Source organism: Glycine max, chromosome 9 (genome assembly GCF_000004515.6).
Source record: "Glycine max cultivar Williams 82 chromosome 9, Glycine_max_v4.0, whole genome shotgun sequence".
NCBI lineage: Eukaryota > Viridiplantae > Streptophyta > Magnoliopsida > Fabales > Fabaceae > Glycine > Glycine max.
Genome location: NC_038245.2, coordinates 49714243 through 49733932, shown reverse-complemented (window position 1 = coordinate 49733932; position 19690 = coordinate 49714243). Strand labels below are relative to the sequence as shown.

Sequence of the window (19690 nt, the reverse complement as noted above, 5' to 3'; positions counted from 1 at the left end):
TATCTCCTTGATTGGATGTATGTTCACGATTGATGTTTTATCTATCATTAGTTTATGTGCATCTGCAAAGTTATAACACACTTTAAGCATGCCTTGGCGAAGTTAAATGAACGTAGAAAGGGATACTATATACAGTAAAATTAAGTACATAAAGATGTTTTCACACGTGAGTGCTAGCTTTGTAAGGAAGATAGAAAAATATAAAGAATCTGAAGAGTAATATCATTTCGCATTTGCTAGATTGGAAGGGTGAGTGAAATAGAACAATCATTCACATTTTTCTTGGGATCAGACACATTATATTTTATCATAGATCACTATATCCAAGATCTAGAATTGTAACAATTAAAGAAAATAGAAATAATGAGAAGTTTAGTCGTGAAAAAAAAATGATAATATTATAACATGTCACTAGGAAAAAAATTATATATATAAGTGAAAGCGATTATTAAGAGAAATAATAATTATAAATCTAAACTAATTATACAATTATATAAGATAATCAAAATTAAAAGTTAAATAATGATATACTTAAAATAATTATTTGTATTTATCTTATAATCTTGATTATTTATATATAAATGTATATGGTTGTATATATGATTAAGATTTATAATTGTTATTTCTTATCATATATATTCATTGCTTCTCCAGAAATTTTGTTTGCAGATATCTGAAAATGATGAGGTCAATTTCGTAAAAGCATAATTTGTGTGGGGAATATTTAGGTAGTCGTCATGCAAACAAACATATCACATATATTTTTTATTTGCTCAGCCAATTCTATAAAAAGGGTAAACCGCCACTCTAAGCGACAGATGGAAAAGGAAGGGCACAGAGAGAAAATCAAAATCAAATCAAGTAGACAAAAGTGATAAGAACCAGAAGAAGCATTCATGGCTGCTTCTAGGGAGAAAAGAAGAGCATCTCTGGAAGAAACGTTGCAACAACTTCGCGATGTCACAAACTCCACTGCTGTAATTGGTTTTATATTATTATATATGTATCTATCTTTCTATATATTGATGTTTATTATTACAGATATGAAGCTTGTGCTTCTGGTTCATCTTGAATCAAAGCTTTTAAATATATATGTGACTTAGTTAATAATTTTTTTTTTTAATTTGGGTTTGGCAGTTGAACAAAGCCTCAATTATTGTAGACGCCTCAAAATACATAGAGGAGTTGAAACAAAAAGTGGAGGGACTGAACTCAGAGCTGGAAATCGCGGAATCATCAACAACCACTCAAATTGATGAACTACCTATGGTGCTTTATTATTAATCTTGTTGCTGTATTTTGTTCCAAGATTGTTAAATTTTTTTGGTTCTAAGATCATATAGAAAAACATTTAATTATTCCACTTAATTAAGTTGGATAAAATCATCATTATCATGTGTGATAAAACTTTCACTCAGTTAGCACAATTCATCACTGATATATCTTATGGAAAATTTTCTGCAGGTAATTGTGAAAACCCTAAAAAAGGGTTTCCTGATTAATGTGCTTTTAGAAAAGAATTGCCCTGGAATGCTCGTCTCTATACTCGAAGCCTTCGAAGAACTTGGCCTTGATGTGCTTGATGCTAGGGTTTCTTGTGAAGACAGTTTCCAGCTAGAAGCTGTGGGAAGAGAAGTAAGACAATATATATAAATTATTTCTATCATTAATTACTCTTTATATCGTCAAACTTTTTCCCTTTAATTATTGTTCTTCGATTTTCCTTTTAAAATAATTTTAAACGTCTAAATTAACCAGTTCACAACTCTTTCCTTATAGTTGGTTAACATGAGTTCCGAAACTTATATAAGAGTTTCTCACTTTATATCCTTTCATATCAACCATTCCAAATATATACATACATAGAAACTAGAACAACGAGTAACTTTAACATTTTGGTGAGAAATTCTTTTATTGATCTCGGGTTCCAATTAGTAACACAAGTTGGATATTCGAGTGTATGCACACCTTTTGAAGAAAAAAAATGTATCTAATGGAGTGCTACATGCTCCTACTCCTAGAGGCTAGGAAGAATTTTCAGAAGGAAGGAGCATACAAGAAATTTTCACAAAATTAAACCATTCTTCCCAACAGCAACAATAATTTCAGTTTTGTTCTAAAAAAAGAGAGGTTAAAACATCACTTTATTTGGGTTCCTTTAACTATTTTTAGTTGCATGGGCTATATAATGTGGCAACAAAACTATGGGGATAATATTCCTAGTAATTAATAAAATATGATACAACCAACAGCACTCTCAAATTATTATAACTTTCATTCTAAACTTTAATTTGACAAAAGCCTTATTTTGCAGAGTCACAAGAACGACAGTGTTGACGCGCAAGTGGTAAAGCAAGCAGTGTTGCAAGCAATCAAGAACGCGGACTAATCAAAGGAAGCACACGGATTAGAAAAAAGATTGAAAAAAAAAAAAACAAGTACCGTTTTTTGTCTTGTTTAAGCTTAAAATTTGCACATGAACTGAAAGAAATTTGTGATTGCATGTTCTGCCAAAACCTCATGAGTTACCTCTTCAATGACCCTTACATATTGATATGGCTTATCATCATCTTCTTGGACAGTGCGAAATGAATGAATGGACATGCATCGTCCAACTTGATATGTATATATAGTGCCATTTTGGCATTCAGTGGGTGGGGAAGACAATAGACAAAACAAACCCTATTGGCAGAAGAAATGCATGTTTATTATCCCTTTAATTATTAGCAGCAAGCATAAGTTGACATTTTTAGTGGACTTTTATACATAGTGTAGTGAAAATTAAACATCCATGGAGTAGAAACCTAGTATATTTCCTCCCATGTAATTAATTTATAACGGTTTTCTCTTAATTTATAAATATAATTCTTGATAAATTAAATAATGAAAAACATACTTTAGTAAGAATTTAATTAGAATACAATGTAAAAGTATTTTGCCTTATCATTTAATTATATCATCATTTAGGATAAGTTTGTTAACCTTTGTTTTATATATTTTGAATAACGTACTAAATATATTTTTCTAATATTGATTCACAATGTAAAAATATTTACAATAATTATGTATAAAATTAAACTCAATTAGTAAAACAAAATAATTACTGTGTATAAAATTAAGTAACATACTACTTTGGTCTTATATATAAAATAAATAAATACTTAATTTGTCAAAATTTAAAAAAAAGAGTTAAATTGTTTAATTTTAACTAATATTATCATAAATTTAATTTTTTTAAATACCCATAGAATTAGTTGGTACTTTGGTCTTATATATAAAAAAGTAAATACTTAATTCGTCAAAATTTTTAAAAAAATTTAAATTGTTTAATTTTAACTAATATTATCATAAATTTAAATTTTATTTTCAAAAATACCCATAGAATTAGTTGGTTTAAGTGATGGTTAGATATAATAACACTACTAATTATAATTCAAAAATTACTAAATGTGTTCTATATATAGCTAATAGTTCAATAAATGTATCAAGTTTCATGGACAATGGGCTATGAGCAATTTCATTTCAAAAAATATGTTTCAAAAACAAAAATCTTTAGATATAATGTAATACTTTCAGTAGAGTATAAAAAATCTTTTGTATGCACTTCTTGCAATAACTATTTTTAAAAATTAATAAAGAGTAATATAATATTTTCAATTTTTCCTCCTCTAAAGTTTCAATTTTTAGAAATTAAATTATAAAACATGGTTTCATATTTTAAAAATTATTCAAATTGGCTTTAAATTAAAGTTCTAAATTAATCTAATATACATACAAAATGGGTGATATTAATAGAACCTGTAGTTAAAAGCATGATCTTATCATCATTGGCACCAAAATAGCTGTTGTATATATTAATAATTATTCATACATTAAATTTAAAGTCTATACTTATTCCAATAGCATTTTTTTAGGGAGGTGAAAGGTAGGGTTCAAAATAGATGTAATTATTTTAATATATAATAAAATTACACTTAAACAATTTAGAGTAACACTTATATCTATATGTTGATATTATGTAGTCTTATTAATAAAAATAATAGTAAATAATATAGTATATCATAACATAATTTATCACCTAATGGTTGAAATTAATAATAAAGAATTTATTAAAATATTAATTACAAAATTGAGGCCCTAAATAATTGGAACCTAAGGTCAATGCCTCAAAGTGGTTTAGATTTTAGAAAGCCCTAAGGGCTAATCCCTCATAAAGAAGTGAATAAATTAAGGTTTGAATAACTGTTAGCAAAGGTGTACTATATATCATTAGTATATTCCAAATTTGAACAAAATTACCTCTAAAAAAGGATACCAATGTGTAGGGTATAAGTGACTTGAGCTAAATCAAATACTTAAATTTGTGGTTTGTGAATAAAATTGTTTGCCTATATTTAGCTCTTTTATTTAAACGAGTTTAACTAAAAGCTTAAAGTTTTACATGTTTAACTCATTTATAATCTAACTTTACTTACATATATTGATATTAAAAATGCATGGATTTTATATACTTTTTTATATCTAAATGTGAAAAAGACTTACTTTCTTTTAATATTATCTCCCCTCTTTAAATTTTAATTCTAAAAGAAATCTATAAATATTAAACAAATATTTTTTTAATAAAATTTTGTGATTAGAAAGATTGTACAAAAGCATTTTCATACCACGGTTCAATTCCCATTTCTCAAAGAAATTTGTTCCATGGGATTGTAATTCGGTGAAAAATTCATTAGCCAAGTTTGTATAATCAAGTGGCCATTCTATTCGGTTACACAATCCACTTATGACACGTTTGATTTGCTAAAAAAATAGGATAAATAAAATAGCACTTGACAAACAATTGAGTCGCAGGACAAGTTTTTGTATTATACGCTATTTGGTGATCAATGCACAATACAAATAATTTTGTGTTGAATCTTATTTGATGTGCTTATGTATCGGACAAAATAATGTACATTTTACTATAAAATTCTAGGTGCATTATCAACACCTTGACGACATAACAAAGAAGAGGCATCTCCACGAAGGAGGCGCGACCCTCGACACCACTGGGCATAGGGCCTAGCAGCACAAGGTCATGACGATGGCGACAGTAGCATGGCGGCACGACACGGCCTTGCTAGAGTTGGCCAAAAGAAAAAAAAACATAGAAAGATGATGATGGAAACATTTGAATAAATTAACAATAAAGAGAAATAAAATAATGAGCAAAAATGAAATAACAACAGTTCATATGACTCTCGTCGGCGGCTAAGGCCCCCTCGCCAGTAGAAAGGTACAATGTTTGGAGAGAGAAGTTTAGAGAAAGAAGCACATATGGAAAAACACAAAAGGTGTAGGATAATGAAGAGTCAACAAATAAGGATAATATTATATTTTTACTTTTATTACACACTGAACAAAAAGTTTTACGGATTTAGTGAGTTACAAGTTTTTTGATCTTTGTATAGTCCATCATTATTTATTTTGTATTATCCCTCAGTCATTTTTTAAATCAAACATTGAACAAATATTTTTGTGTTATCTAATCCTTTATTTTTTAGCGAATCAAACACACCCTTAACTAATTATTTATTTTTGGTCTAACAAACAAACCACTTTGAATTGTACTATTGTCTTCATTATTCTCCTATTCTATACAAATTTATTTTCGCTATTAAAAACAGGTAATTGGTAATGTCATATGTATCAGTACAGGCCCAATTAATAATATGGGCTCCCTCAGCCAGCCCAAAAAATTGTAACGTATCGACTGATGACCATTTCATTGCATATATACACACACACACTTTTTCATGTGAACGAATTTAACCAATTTTGAGGGCAGAAGAACCCAAGAACGAAAGTGAAAAAATGAAAGTAGAATTGATTTTTTTTTTCTTATAAGCTAAATATATTGGAAAATAAAATAACACGATTTGAGAACAAGGTATGCAACAATCAAAGTAGCTTGGAATTATTATATCAAATACGTGATTAATTGTTGCGAGCAACAATCAACTAAGATACATTTAATCACACCGAAACAACAAAGACTAGAGAGTATCTGAAACAGAAACTAATACAATAACAGGCTCACATGAGTGGAACCCGAGTCACACTCGCTTTCTTTTATTTTAATGATAACGATAACAAGTGTTACAGCATACGTTGCCTCATTATCCCGCGGAAGAAATTGGCAAAGCTACCCGCTCCTTTAGAACTTGATGCTGCAACATTACAAAAAACAAGCACGCGAAGTTCAACATATAATCACCATTTTCGATCTGTCACTATTGTTTTTCTCTCTTAACACAGCTAATAAACGTTTATATACAGATAATAATTCTATCACAAGAGCGAAAAATATAAATAATTTGAATTATACGAAGATTATATATGGTTATTTTAGCCTCTTCTCTTTGTGTACTTATACCCGATTGCTTAGATTGTGTTTGGATAGGCACTGAAAATACATTAAAATGTAATATTACAAATTTCAATCTGACAAACCGAAAACTCATGAGAATGGTAAATTGATTTTAACGTGGATTAAGTTAGATGTAATTGTAATCCAAAGACATCTCAATTAAAAGTTAAAATCATTCATACGTAACACTTTTGGTAAAAGGTAGTTATAGGTACCAATATAGCTTTGCTGGTTACTACATGCATTATGAAGTGAAAAATTCAAGAATGTTGATTTGGTGAGAAAAAAATTGTTTTTCTTTCACTAATTCTGGTGTCACTGAATTTTAGTGATATGTTTTTTAAAATTACATATAAATTATTTCGTCAGTAATTTTAATGTTTTATAAGAAAAAAATAACGTACGAGTCGCAGTTGGTGGATCGGCTGATCTTGTAAGGGACGCTGACATTGCAGCGGGCGGGGAGTGCCTGAGCGTATTCGTCGTTGATGCCATAGTTATTAGCAGCTTGCTGAAGACATTTGCACACGGTTTGTTTGTCAAAGGTGGTGCTGGCAGAACCCAGAATGTTCCTCACTCCGCTACAGCACGATTCTGGAACATCTCCACCCTGCATCAGGTAAGATAGGCACGGTGCTAGGTTCACAGAAACATCATTGCATGACACGGCTTGCACCATCATTGGTGCACTCATCACAGCCATGCACATCAAAACCACACATGCAACCTTTAAGCTTGCCATAACTCAAAAGAACAAATTCCGAGACAAAAGTGATACTACAATGTATGTGTTTGTGTTTTGGAATGTGGTGAGAACAAGTGATGTAGTGTGGTGTTTATATAGATGAGTGGATAGATTGGAAATGAGTGGCGACGTTAGATGAATTTATGAAAATTGATGGGGGTTTATTATATTGGTGGGTGAGCTATAGGCCGGTGTTACTTACATTACATGCAACCACTTGCGACTTCGTTACCTCTTCTTCTGCTTTCTTGTTGTAGTGTAGGCCACTTTATTGCACGGATTTCTTTAATTTGTATATCAAAATGGTTTCAATTTTGGATATTTTGTAATTGCCAATTCTTGGTTAGCACGGCTAGAGTTGTCAAATTGAGTTGCTTTATCTAGTCCATTTGGGCTAGATTGAATTAGACTGAATTTTATTTCGAGAGTAGTGATCTTTTAAACATCTCACTTATACATTATATTTGTCATTATCTCTCTTTTGTCACATTGAGTACTTATTATATTTTAAAAAATATTTCTTAAACAATCTTGAGTTTTATATAACTTAAAGAGAAAAAAAATAATTAATTTGATTGATGATCTCATGTGCTTAAAAGAGGAAAATAAAAAAAAATGTTAATTGACTGTTTAAAATTCCTTGTTGACAAAATATAATCACTCTTGTATTTATTTAGTTTTTATTATTTTTTCTCTCTAAGTATATATTAACATAAGGGATGTCCAACAAACATTTTTCTTTCTTCAATTGGATTTGATAGTCTAACTTAGTCTTGTGTCAAACAAAGTTAGCGGGCCAAAGTTATTGAAAATATATATATATATATATATATATATATATATATATATATATATATATATATATATATATATATATAATAAATTAAGTTAAGCATTATGAATATCAAACCACCAACATAGTGTTAGTCCGTGTGAAATTGTATTTAGTCCCTTTAAGCAAAAGAGTCTTCTAAATGAAAAAAATAATATAATTGAATTTTAATATTGTTTAGGTAAAAATTTAAGAGGAATTTGATATTTTTAAATGAATTTAAAATGCCAAATGATTTGTTTGGATGTTGAATAATCCAAATTTTTTAAAATGATGGAAATTTTATAGATGTTTTTAAGTAAACTGAAGAATTTTCAAACAATATCTAATATGTTTTTAAGTTACTTTTTTATGATTTTCATAGTACTTGTTGTGGTTTCCATATTGTATGTTATTATAAGAAATTCATACATAATTTTACTCTAATAATAAAATCCTAAAAAACTTTAAAAAATTGACACTTTTATATTTTTTGTTTTCACTTAATTATGATGCTATTAGGTGACAAATAAATATTATTTTTTATTACTAAAAAACAGTTTGTTATAGAAGATACAAATTTTATCTTTAATAAACTTTTTTTTACCATATAGATTTATTCCAATAAAAAGTGGTAACTTAAGAAGCCTTTTAAGAATTTTCATTGGAAATGTTGTATCTAAATTCTTAAATTATGTTATAACATACTATTTCCGAAATTCAAATTCTCAAAACATACATATTTCCAAAAAATTAAAATGTATTTTGCATAGTTTAGAATATAAACTTTGGAAGTCAATTATTTTTACACAGTTCAAAAATTGAAATACTGGAAGTCAATTTTTTTTTATAGTTCTAGTATTATGAAATAAATATTTAAAAAAAAAGAAGGTGTGCATAGAAAAAAAAAGAGAGGAGTAAATCATTGGTTAGACTTTAGAGAGGAGTAATACTACTATTTTACTAGCACTAGTACACACCTATTTTTCCATTGAAAAAAAGTACATTCCTATTTAAAGAAATGAGCACGTCGGTATCCAGATCACATTTAATTGCTTTTTTTTTTTTTTAAGTTTAATTGGTAGTTTCCTAAAGTTGAGGCGCATAAAAGATTTAATGAACAACTTTTATATTTTTTTTGCTGAACTGGACAACTTTTATATACACGCATCAGTATAAACCAATATTTTATGATGGATACCTAATTCAAATTTAACTCCCACCCTACTCCATGGGTATATCATTTTTTCTTCAAAAAAAAAGTTTGTTGTTTCTGTATATTTTATCTTTCATGTTAATTATATTATATATCTTTCATGCATCTATATTTAATTTTTTTCACTTTATAATATAATAAGAAAAAAATATTAACTACTTTATTGATATTGTAAAATATCAATTAAAAGGAAAAATATTTTTTCTAAAAAAATTAAATAAAATGAGAAAATGAGAGTATAGTTTAATGACAATCAGATTGGTTTAAAAAGTTGTAGCTTGTGATAATAACTTATCATTATTATCAATTTTAATTAAACAAACATATTATTTCTCTGGTTTTGTATTTATTACAATAATGCAACCTCTCTATCCAATTAAATTAGTCTACTGGTACCCTCTGTCATCATAAAGAGCGAAAAGTGGACTTTGTTAGAATAGTTTACAACCATTGTATCAAAGCTATCAACATTATACGTACCATTTTATTTGCTATATGTCATTTTTATTTATTAGGACATATTGTAATATATATTTCTAAGGATGCCATACTTTATACAAAGTTAGAATATTAAGGGCGCCTTTAATATACATTCAGATATAACATATAACAAGAATATAATTGGACAAATGCACAAGTTATATAGTTCAGTCTAATACAATTTGTATGGTAAACAATGGATAGCACAAGACAAATAATGTGAAATTTGTATGATAAACAATGGATAGTACAAGATAAATAATGTGAAATTTGTTGTAATGTCCTTTTTAGTATTATCTCAATATATTTTATCTTAATTATTTTAAGATGACAAAAATAGGGCATGATATCCATTGTGGTGATTGAATGAAAACAATGATAATTATAATAATGATATTGAGAATTATAACCTTATATTATGTTAACTTACAAAGCTTTTTTTCTTTTAAAAAAAATAGAAAGGTTTTCTATTATTTCCTAATTTTGGACTAATACTAACATCCCAGTTCAATTCAAGTCATATCATCTTATTTAACAATTTAATAAACTCACATAATTTAATTCTATAAAATAAAATTCATTAAATCTGATTTTGGGCCAAAAATAACATTATAATTTTATGAGGAGAAATTTTTTTACAATGACAATTCAAATTTTGCGATTTTACAAGAAGAAAAACATACTTTAGCAATGTTGCATTTGATTTTTGAATCACTGTATGTATATGTAGCTTTCTTGGAAATTTTTCATGGAGATTAATACTAGAGTTTAGGATGCTGTGATCCTAAACATCATTTTTAGGAAATTAAAACGACACTTCTTAAAGAAAAGCGTTGAATGGTGTTTCGGAAATATTTTGCTCTTTCTGTGGATCACAGCAAGAGATTGCTGTAGCTAGTCACCTCTTTTTTTCTTGTCATTCACAGGTTTGGTAAAGTATGTACCCTTGGACAGGTTTTGAAGTGGTCCTTCCTATTTCAAATAACTGACTCCACTTTTTCTTTGATGGAGGTTTACTTAGAGGGGAAAAAAAAAGAGAAAAAAAAGCTAAGGTTTGGTATATCCTTTGGCATGCAGTTGTACGTGTAGCCTTCATGGATGCTGCGCAACAAAATCATTTTCCAACATGGTTCCTATGACTTGATTTATCCTCTATAGACTACATAAAGGTGCAGTCCCTGGTCTTGGTTTCAAGCACAATTAGTTAAACAGTATCTGATTTTTTCAAAGTGGTGCTCTAACCCAATATCACGCTCTCGCATATATCTGGCTACGTCCTCATAATCCATGTTGAAGTTTTCACCTCTCTTGCATAAGGGTAAGGTGATTAACTTTGGCTGCTAGAGACTTTTGGGGCTTAGCTTATTTTATTGTTCATGATGGGGTCACTCATCGGCAAGTGCAAATGACATGATATGGCTTTGCTTCTTGGCTTACGATGGTACATTTGTACACATGGTCATGTTTCCTTGCGCAGGTTGAAGTTAATGCTATCTTCGAGGTTTTCTCTAATGGCTTATCATCTGAAGGTGTTGGTTCTGCATAACTTATAGGGGTTAAATTTTAATTGCAAATTGTACTGTTGGTCTTTCTTTCTATAGGCAAAAACAAATTATACTGTGTTGGTTCTAGCATTTTTGGGCTTTTAAAGGTGGCTCATTTTTGCTATGTTCTTTTTTATAGGTGTTACTGTTCTTTTTAATAAAACATGGTATGCAACAATCAGAGTAGCATGGAACTATTATATCAAATACGTGATTGATACATGCAACAATCAACTAATCACACCCAACAACAAAGACTATAAAGTGTCAGAAACAGAAACTAATACAGTACTAATTAAAAGGCTAGCATAAGTGGCCCTACAGTCACACTCGATTTCTCTTATTCTGATAAGAATTGTTTCGCTCATGCGCCTCAGTATCCTGCGGCTCCAGAAATTAGCAAAGCTATCCTCTCGTTCAGAACCTGATGCTGCAACATTACAAAAATAAACACATGAAGTTAAATATATTATCTACCATTTTCAAATCATGAGAACAATTAATAGCGTTTTTAAATTTGGATTAGGTTGAGTTTGAGTGAAATCCAACATATGCACGGACAGCACTGCAAATCCAAATCAGATTTAACATTAATTCAATCCGTTATGGCCTTTTGAATTAATCCCATCAGACTTTGTAACTCTATAAAGTTTGGTTGATCGGGTTAGTTGGATCAATTTGTTCCGTGCTTAACCCTATATATATTCTTCTTAACTATTTCGCCAATCATTTTCCTCATTAACCCAACTAATAAATCTGTGTGTGTACATCTAGATATAATAATTCTATTTACATATATATGAGAGAGAACGGTATATATAATTTGAATTGGGAAATTGGTACCAAAATTATATATTTTCTTTCAAATAACTCATATATAATATTATTTTGTAATTATCTTTCTATGACATCATTTATTAGATAATATTTCTTATTTTTTTTTTCTTTCTCTCTCATACTAAATTACTAACAGCTAGATTTTGTTATATAATATGTGGTATAAATAACACATTAGTATTTAATTTCTCCTTGTAGAGTAACTTTTTTTCCTCTTCTCTTTAATACTTATTTTTGTTTCCGCAGAGGGCAGGGAGTGGCTGAGCGTACTGGTTCATCGTCACATGGTTGCATGACACTCAAAACAGCCATGCACATCACAACCACACACCCATAATAGCAGTTCCAAATGTTTCTCTTCGGAGACAAGTGACAAGTGGTGTGGCCTGGATGGACAACGGGTGGTGTAGTGTAGTAGTATCTATCACACTTTTTCTAAAACTATATGTTTGAGAAAATTAGCTATGCATTAACTGTGTACATAATTATATCAGCAAAAAAAAAAAAAATTGTGTACATAATTTTATTTGTTGGTTTAATTTTAAATTATCTTAAAAGTTATATCAATATTTAATTTATAATTGAATTAAATTTATATTATTTTTTTATACGGTATAAAATTCTTTCAATTAATTCATAATTATTAAAAAATTAATTAATTTAGTTAAATAATTTATATTATTTTTTAAAATTGCTCTTAAAAACATTTATTGAAACTCATTATTTCATATTTTTCACTTAATTATTTTTAACTAATTAATGTGTAATAATCACTTTTTTTCAATTTTCAATCGTCACGATTAAGAGAAAATGAATTTATCTTACTATTCGATCTCTTTGTCCTAAAATAAATTATTGATGTTTAATATTTTTTATACAAATTGAAAAATAAGTATTCGAAGATAAATAGTATTTATTAGAAGATAATTTTACTAAAATATTCTTATTCTCTTGTTAATTTCAATAAATATATTATTAAATTTTTTAAATACAATAATATTTATTAGAGGGTAAATTTGGAATAAATATTTAAGTATCTTATTAAAAATATTGAGAATACCAAATAATTTAGAATTTTTTTTACAAAGATTAAAATTGTAATTATTTTGAAACGAAGGAAGTAATTCATAGCATTTACTGGAAATTAATTAAAATTATTTTGATAAAAAATAATTAATGTAGTAGATAAATTGAGGAGAGTTTATAAAAAAGAGACAAACAACTTTTTTTAAAAATCTTATATTTATCGTTGAAAATTGTATATTTTATTTTTTGATTAAATTTTTTTAGAAAACTATAAAATCAATGATAAAAAAATGTAGTATTTCAAAGAGTATTTGTTTTTTTAGAGAATTTGAAAGAGTAAGTTAAACAGCGTGATGTTGACATTTTTGGTGGATGGTTTGGTATTTGGTAATAAGTGGGAACGTTTGATGAATTTAAGAGGATTGATGGGGGTGTTATTTTGGTGGGTGAGCTCGTTTCAATGATCATGTGTCGGTGGACACGTGGCTAGATGTTTGACGTTTGATTTCCACTGTGTGGTTTCTTGATCGTTAATTAATGTGAAGACCCACTTGATGGGTAAGGCATAGCGACGCCGCTTCCATGTCAAGATCTCTTCCTTCTTCCATCCCCTACAGTTTCAAAGTTGAACTTTATGATTTATATTCAAAATCTCTTATAATACATGTAATATAAGACATTTTTATTAATGAAAAGGAATTGGTGAGGTTTTTTGTTAGTTATATAATCAGGATTATTTATACGCTGCTCTACATTATTGGATTGGGAGGAGTTTAATGGTGGTTTATGTTTGAAAGTTTTCCAAATATATTTAGACAGTGTGGTCTTCTTTCTGTGGAAAAAAACAATTATGTAGGCTTCGACTTAGGATGATTTGGTTTGCCTAATTTGTAGGAATGGGATGGATTAATGCGGAGCAACGATTGCAGCAAGGGAAGAGCTGACTCATGCTCTGTATCAGGTAAGAGCAACAAAGTTATTCATGTTAAAATATGTTGTCTTTTTATAGTTTCCTAATATGTGTAAGTGCTTGCATGCAAATAAACTTCTGTGGTATAATTATTTCTTTGGTGTTTCTAATTGTAAATTTGAATGTTTGCACTTGTTTGTACATATTTTTCTTCAATTATGCTGCCTTTTTTAATATTTTTAATTTATGATGTACTTCTCAGTAATTTAGTTTAAATTTGGAAAAAAAAATTGTGACAACTAACAAGTTTAATATGTTGATCACAGTAATATATGAAAATATGTATAATCTTTTTTTTTTTTTTTTTAAAAAAGACTTTCTTCTTCAGTTCTCATCAAGTTGTTTTAGCACGATTTTTATAGTAGAAAGTGAATCTTTTACATTGGTTTCCGAAAAAATTGACGTTGCAAGTTTAGCAGATAAACACATTTGACGCACTTTCTGCATCGCCATATAAAATATTTGATGCAGCATCGATGATTTTAGAGCTTTTTATCTTGTACTTTTTATTCTCTTTTTCATTCATTTTTTATTTTCTTATGATTTTTCTAATTTTTCGAACTGCCTTAGTTGGACATTTTTTCTATGTAATTTTTTATATTAAATTTTAGATAAAAAAAATTAAGATATATTCAAAGTGATAACTGTAGAAAAGTAATTAGTCATTAAAGAATAAGAAATATTTTAACCTTAAATTAATATAAAATTAAATATTTAAATTAAAAGGACAATAGATGAAGACAAAAACTTGAAAAAATATATTACTTATAATAATTCAATAATTCGAACTAAAACAAGTCAATCGATTATTTGAAAAAAAATAAAAATCCGAGCTAACCAAATTTATTTAAATTTGACTGTTTCATATTTAATTTTATCCTAAACTTAAACCAATCCAACTTGTGAATACAAGTATACCGGGGGGAGGGGGAGCACATCCTGTTTTTGTATACATGATACTAATTAATAATAATTAAAAAGAAATTTATTAAAATATTTTGTATATTTATTTTCCACTCGTGTATAGTCAGAAATCAAAAGAAAACGCTGTTTACAAGCGATACTGAATTTTAGGAACTTAAAAAAACATATCTTTTACTACGTCCAAATGCTTAATTTCAATGGAAGAAATTTCTTTATTATATTCTGAGATGTTGCCAAACTCAACACCATATAAAGTAAGTTAATTAACGAATGAGCTCCACATTTTTTTCTATTCTAAAGCAGATTGGCAAGTAAAGTAATTCCATGCATGGATAAAGCCTGAAGGCAGACGAATTAAACAAACAGCTTTACATCCCAAATCCACACTCGGATTGGCGAAGACAATTTTAAAAAAAAGATACCGTTTACTTCAAGTCATGTTAAATAGGATGTGAAATACAGATAAGCAAAATAATAAAATAAGAGATGGGATATATAATGAAAAAAAATTAATAGAAAAATGTAAACATATGAAAATCCTTTCACAGAATAGTACAATTTCTTTTTCAAAGAATATTTTAGTTTTAAGCTAGTTTGACCAAATTGTTAGTAACTCAAATTCTTTTTCTTTTACGATGATTGCTTGATGTGATAACATTTTTAAAATTTTCAACGAAGCTGATTGGTATAGTGTCTAAAGTATCCGCTCCATTTTTCTACACAAATTATGGGCCTAAACTTTCTAGATTAGTCAAAATTTGCAGCTGGAAGAAAATTAGTTTTATTTTGTACGAATAAGAATCTATTTTTTAAGAAAATGTCCAGTCGCATGGAAGTTGGAACCGCTACTAAAATAGTTCATGGAGAAAAACAAAACACCACTTGCACATGACAAATCATGCCTTGACGTCCTTCTCATTCTTTTAATGCAATGCATCAACGATAACGCATGATTTTCAAATTACGAGTATTTTCAACTTGGTAAGAAAAGTTTTATGCTTTTAATATCCGACTTTGATTGTGATCGAATGCTACTTTAATTTTGAAAATTGTAACCTTCTATCCAGATCCCTATCAGCCCCCTTCTATTTAAATTTATTGTATATTTGGTATATCTATTATTTTTAAAATAAATATTTTTTTGTTTTCAAAGTTCCCTTAGAAAATTATCAATAAAATTTTCTGGAGCTGGATTCTAGTTAAAAAAAATTGGCATCTTGTGTCACTCAGTGTGATTTTGTGCAGAACAGATGTTACTGAAGTAGCTAGCAGCAACTAGCAAGGGTCAAACACCCGTATAAATGGAGAACCATAAAGATTTAATTATTATTAGACAGGTTTATTCATTTAGCTACTTATTAATAATTACTTAAGACTCAAATTGAAATTATTAATTAAATTAAAATAATCTTAGATCAATTGATCTGCAAGTTGTTTGCAATTTATTAGACAGATTTAATTTGTAATACAGCATGTCCCCGATTAGCAACTCATGGCCAGCAGGATTACACTTTATTACCACATCATTTGAAAGAAGATGGAATCTTTGACTTGTGTTACAGTATAATATACACGATCTTTTAGATCTTTGTACCTGCTATGACTATGATTTTTTAATTTTATTCATGATTGATGCCACAATGAATGGAATATATGTTCTATATAATCAACCGCGTGGAATTGTGTGGAGATGTTTATATGAAGAAATTAGAATTTTGCTATGCAGTGCACAAATGATTTATTTTCTTTTGTTTACCATAGTTGCTTTTATTTACATTTCCTTAGATTTCTTGTCTCATTAGATGTTATAACCATTATTCAAACGTACTGTTAAGTCAAAAAGAACGACAGAAACATTAAAAAAAAAAGAAATCAAAATCGAGTTTGACAATTAAATTATCAAATTAATTTTGAACCGACTGTGCATGGTATCTTAATCATTGTGTAACATTTTTTGCTTAACATTTTGCTATCAGTACCTATCAGGATTCCAAAATTATCAAGCCAAATTTGGAAAATGCATATATATTGACAGCAAGTTGTCATATGTATGTGATTGTGACTTAAATTGATTTGGAGTATTTCTTTCTGACAAAATTTTAGCTTATTGTCGCGTAAGAAAATAGACAAATATATTAACAGTAAATATTTTTAATTATAATGTTATTTAATTATAAATTATTATATAATTATTTTCTTAAAAATCATACTATTAATAATTTATCATTGATATATATATATATATATATATATATATATATATATATATATATATATATATTAAATTATTTACTTAGTCCTTGTTGATAGTTGTCAAGTAACTCTATTAACTTTAGCTTCTCTAACAATGCCAAAAAATCTAAACTGAAGGTATAAAATCATAAAAAAAAATTAATTGTTGCTAAATTGCCAAAAAAACAATTGAAAACAAAAATGATTGCAAGGAATGAGATGGAATAACAATTTTGTTTCAGATCATCATATTATACACCCAAATACTGGACACGTTATTTCACTATATGTTCTATTACACTCCATTCCATTTCATTTTTTTTATCAAATCAATAAAGCAAAATAAGATTTGCTTAAAGTACCTATGTGTGTTTTAAACATACATTTCTTCAATTCTAGAATTTTATATATAAAAAAAATTCTTACATATCAATATTATCATTTGTGTTAGACTTTTCTCTATCCAATCTCATGACACCTTTGGGTGTCTTTACTTTTTTTATAACTTTTATAATGATTATTTTAAAAGACATGTCAATGATCATACTAAAAAATTATTTTATATGATTAATAAATGATCATTAAACTTTATAAAAAAAAAACAAAAACACTATACACATAATGTAAAATAGTAAGGCATAGGAAAAGAAAGAAAAAGATCACAGAAACACAACTAGCATAGCCTATAACAAACTATCATTTGCATCAGCATGCAATAATCTAGTCTATAAAGAGTTTAATCATCATTTATTGTTGATGTAAAAAGTTTTATATTATTAATAAATCATAAATCATTCTTAAATTATTTTTAAGATAATTATCATAAAAATCAATAAAGACATTTTTAATTTTTAATTAAATGAGAGAATAAAAACTCTTCGGTGTTAATGCCTTCAACTAAATTCATATATAAAAACACACTTTTCATAAATAAATAAAAAAACCTTTCTTTATGAGAAAAGAATGTTGAATTGAAAGAAAAAAAATATTTTGCAATTTTTGTTTGAGTTTTAGTTTATTTTTTATGTCTATTTTCTCTTCATGTTCTCTTTAGTCAAATTAAAAAATTTAGAGAAAAATATATTTTTAATCATTATACTTTTTCTTTGAGTTTACATGTTTTTAAAAGTTTGTGGACTAAACTTATCGGTATAAAAATATAAGAACCTTGGCCATACTTGATCATAAGTATTTGGAGTAAAAATGCATTTTTTTCCTAATAATTAAAAAAAATGTCATTTTCTTTCTTTCCATTCAAATTTAGAGATAAAGAATATGTAATTGTGGGAAACAGCTGGCTGCAACTGCACTAGCACTAGCACTAGCGTGTAGCATGCATATACAGTATATAGTATATACGCTACTTTATTGACTTAGGTTCCAAGTAATTAAAGGATTACCTATGTCATAATTCAAAAGTAAAAAGATGCGTTCAAATTTTTAAAAAAAAAAAAAGAAGAGTAAAGACATGATTTTTATTTTTAATTTAAATTAAAATATTTCATAAATTCAACTCGTTTCAAATCAAGTGTTTATTAATAAATATCATTTTATTTTCTAACTTTAAATGATTGGTTATTTTAGAGGACTTCTTCCTATGCATGGTCATGAAAAATATTATTTGCATGCTCAGGGAGGGTAGCTTTAATTAATGATTCTCAACATTAACGCGTCAATCTTCGTCAAGAAAGACGGGCAAGCAGGTGACATGTTTGATTAACGCAAAAAGGCCAGAGAACATGTTGGCTTGATCATTGACCTGCATTACTACATTCTAACAAAGCATAAACACTTTCGACGTTGTTAATTATATGTCACACGAGTCTAGCTAACTAGATAGCTTAATTTCATTACTTTGGAATGTTTTTAGTTGACAATTTTTTTATTCTTAGAGAGATAAACTAATGATTTTCTAAAGAAAGACAAGGAAAATTTTGATTTCTCCCACATACCATAAATTACGTTCACACAAACAGTCTTCAAACAGTTTAATTTCGTCAATGGATCAATTATTGGTACATCATATTTAGCTTTACTATATTTACTAAAAGAAAAATGCTTATCAATGTGTATAAGTGAAACACTTAAATGTGGACTCCACTTGACTACTTAACCTACTTGCGAGATTAAAACCGGCACCACATACATGAGACTGCAGGAGGGACGAAATGAGTTTGGGTCAATACTATAGGTTCCACTTTATAACATTTCACACTAAAATATACTATATGTAATTAAGTTGATTATAAACACTACTACAAGAAAAACGACTGACAAAATTTATCACTAAAAGTCAATAATTCGTAAATAAAAATATAGTTAATATTGACCTACACACTTTGTATCTCAATTTTAAGAAATGATAATTATTAGTTTGTTGGCATAAGTTTTACCTACAAATATACATTTACCTACAATTGTATATTTTTGTATGTCTCTATAAGTAATACCTACAATTTATTTATTTTGGGTGTCCCCATACATTACTTTGTTGTC

The 19690-nt window shown here is 27.9% G+C and overlaps 2 protein-coding genes across 2 annotated transcripts; one reads left to right on the top strand and one right to left on the bottom strand.

Annotated features, from left to right (window-relative positions):
• Window positions 1-816: 816 nt before the first annotated feature.
• On the top strand, window positions 817-2823 carry LOC100527466 (uncharacterized). The gene is made up of 4 exons (NM_001249524.2): window positions 817-977; window positions 1138-1269; window positions 1465-1635; window positions 2315-2823. The coding sequence occupies exons 1-4, from the start codon at window positions 897-899 to the stop codon at window positions 2387-2389; spliced, it is 459 nt and encodes a 152-aa protein (NP_001236453.1). The 5' UTR covers window positions 817-896; the 3' UTR covers window positions 2390-2823.
• A 3109-nt stretch (window positions 2824-5932) lies between these two features.
• LOC100306706 (AAI_LTSS superfamily protein) lies at window positions 5933-7217 on the bottom strand. Its single transcript, NM_001349747.1, has 2 exons — window positions 6814-7217; window positions 5933-6209 (listed from the first exon to the last, which is right to left on the bottom strand). The coding sequence occupies exons 1-2, from the start codon at window positions 7149-7151 to the stop codon at window positions 6197-6199; spliced, it is 351 nt and encodes a 116-aa protein (NP_001336676.1). The 5' UTR covers window positions 7152-7217; the 3' UTR covers window positions 5933-6196.
• Between the last annotated feature and the right edge of the window lie 12473 nt (window positions 7218-19690).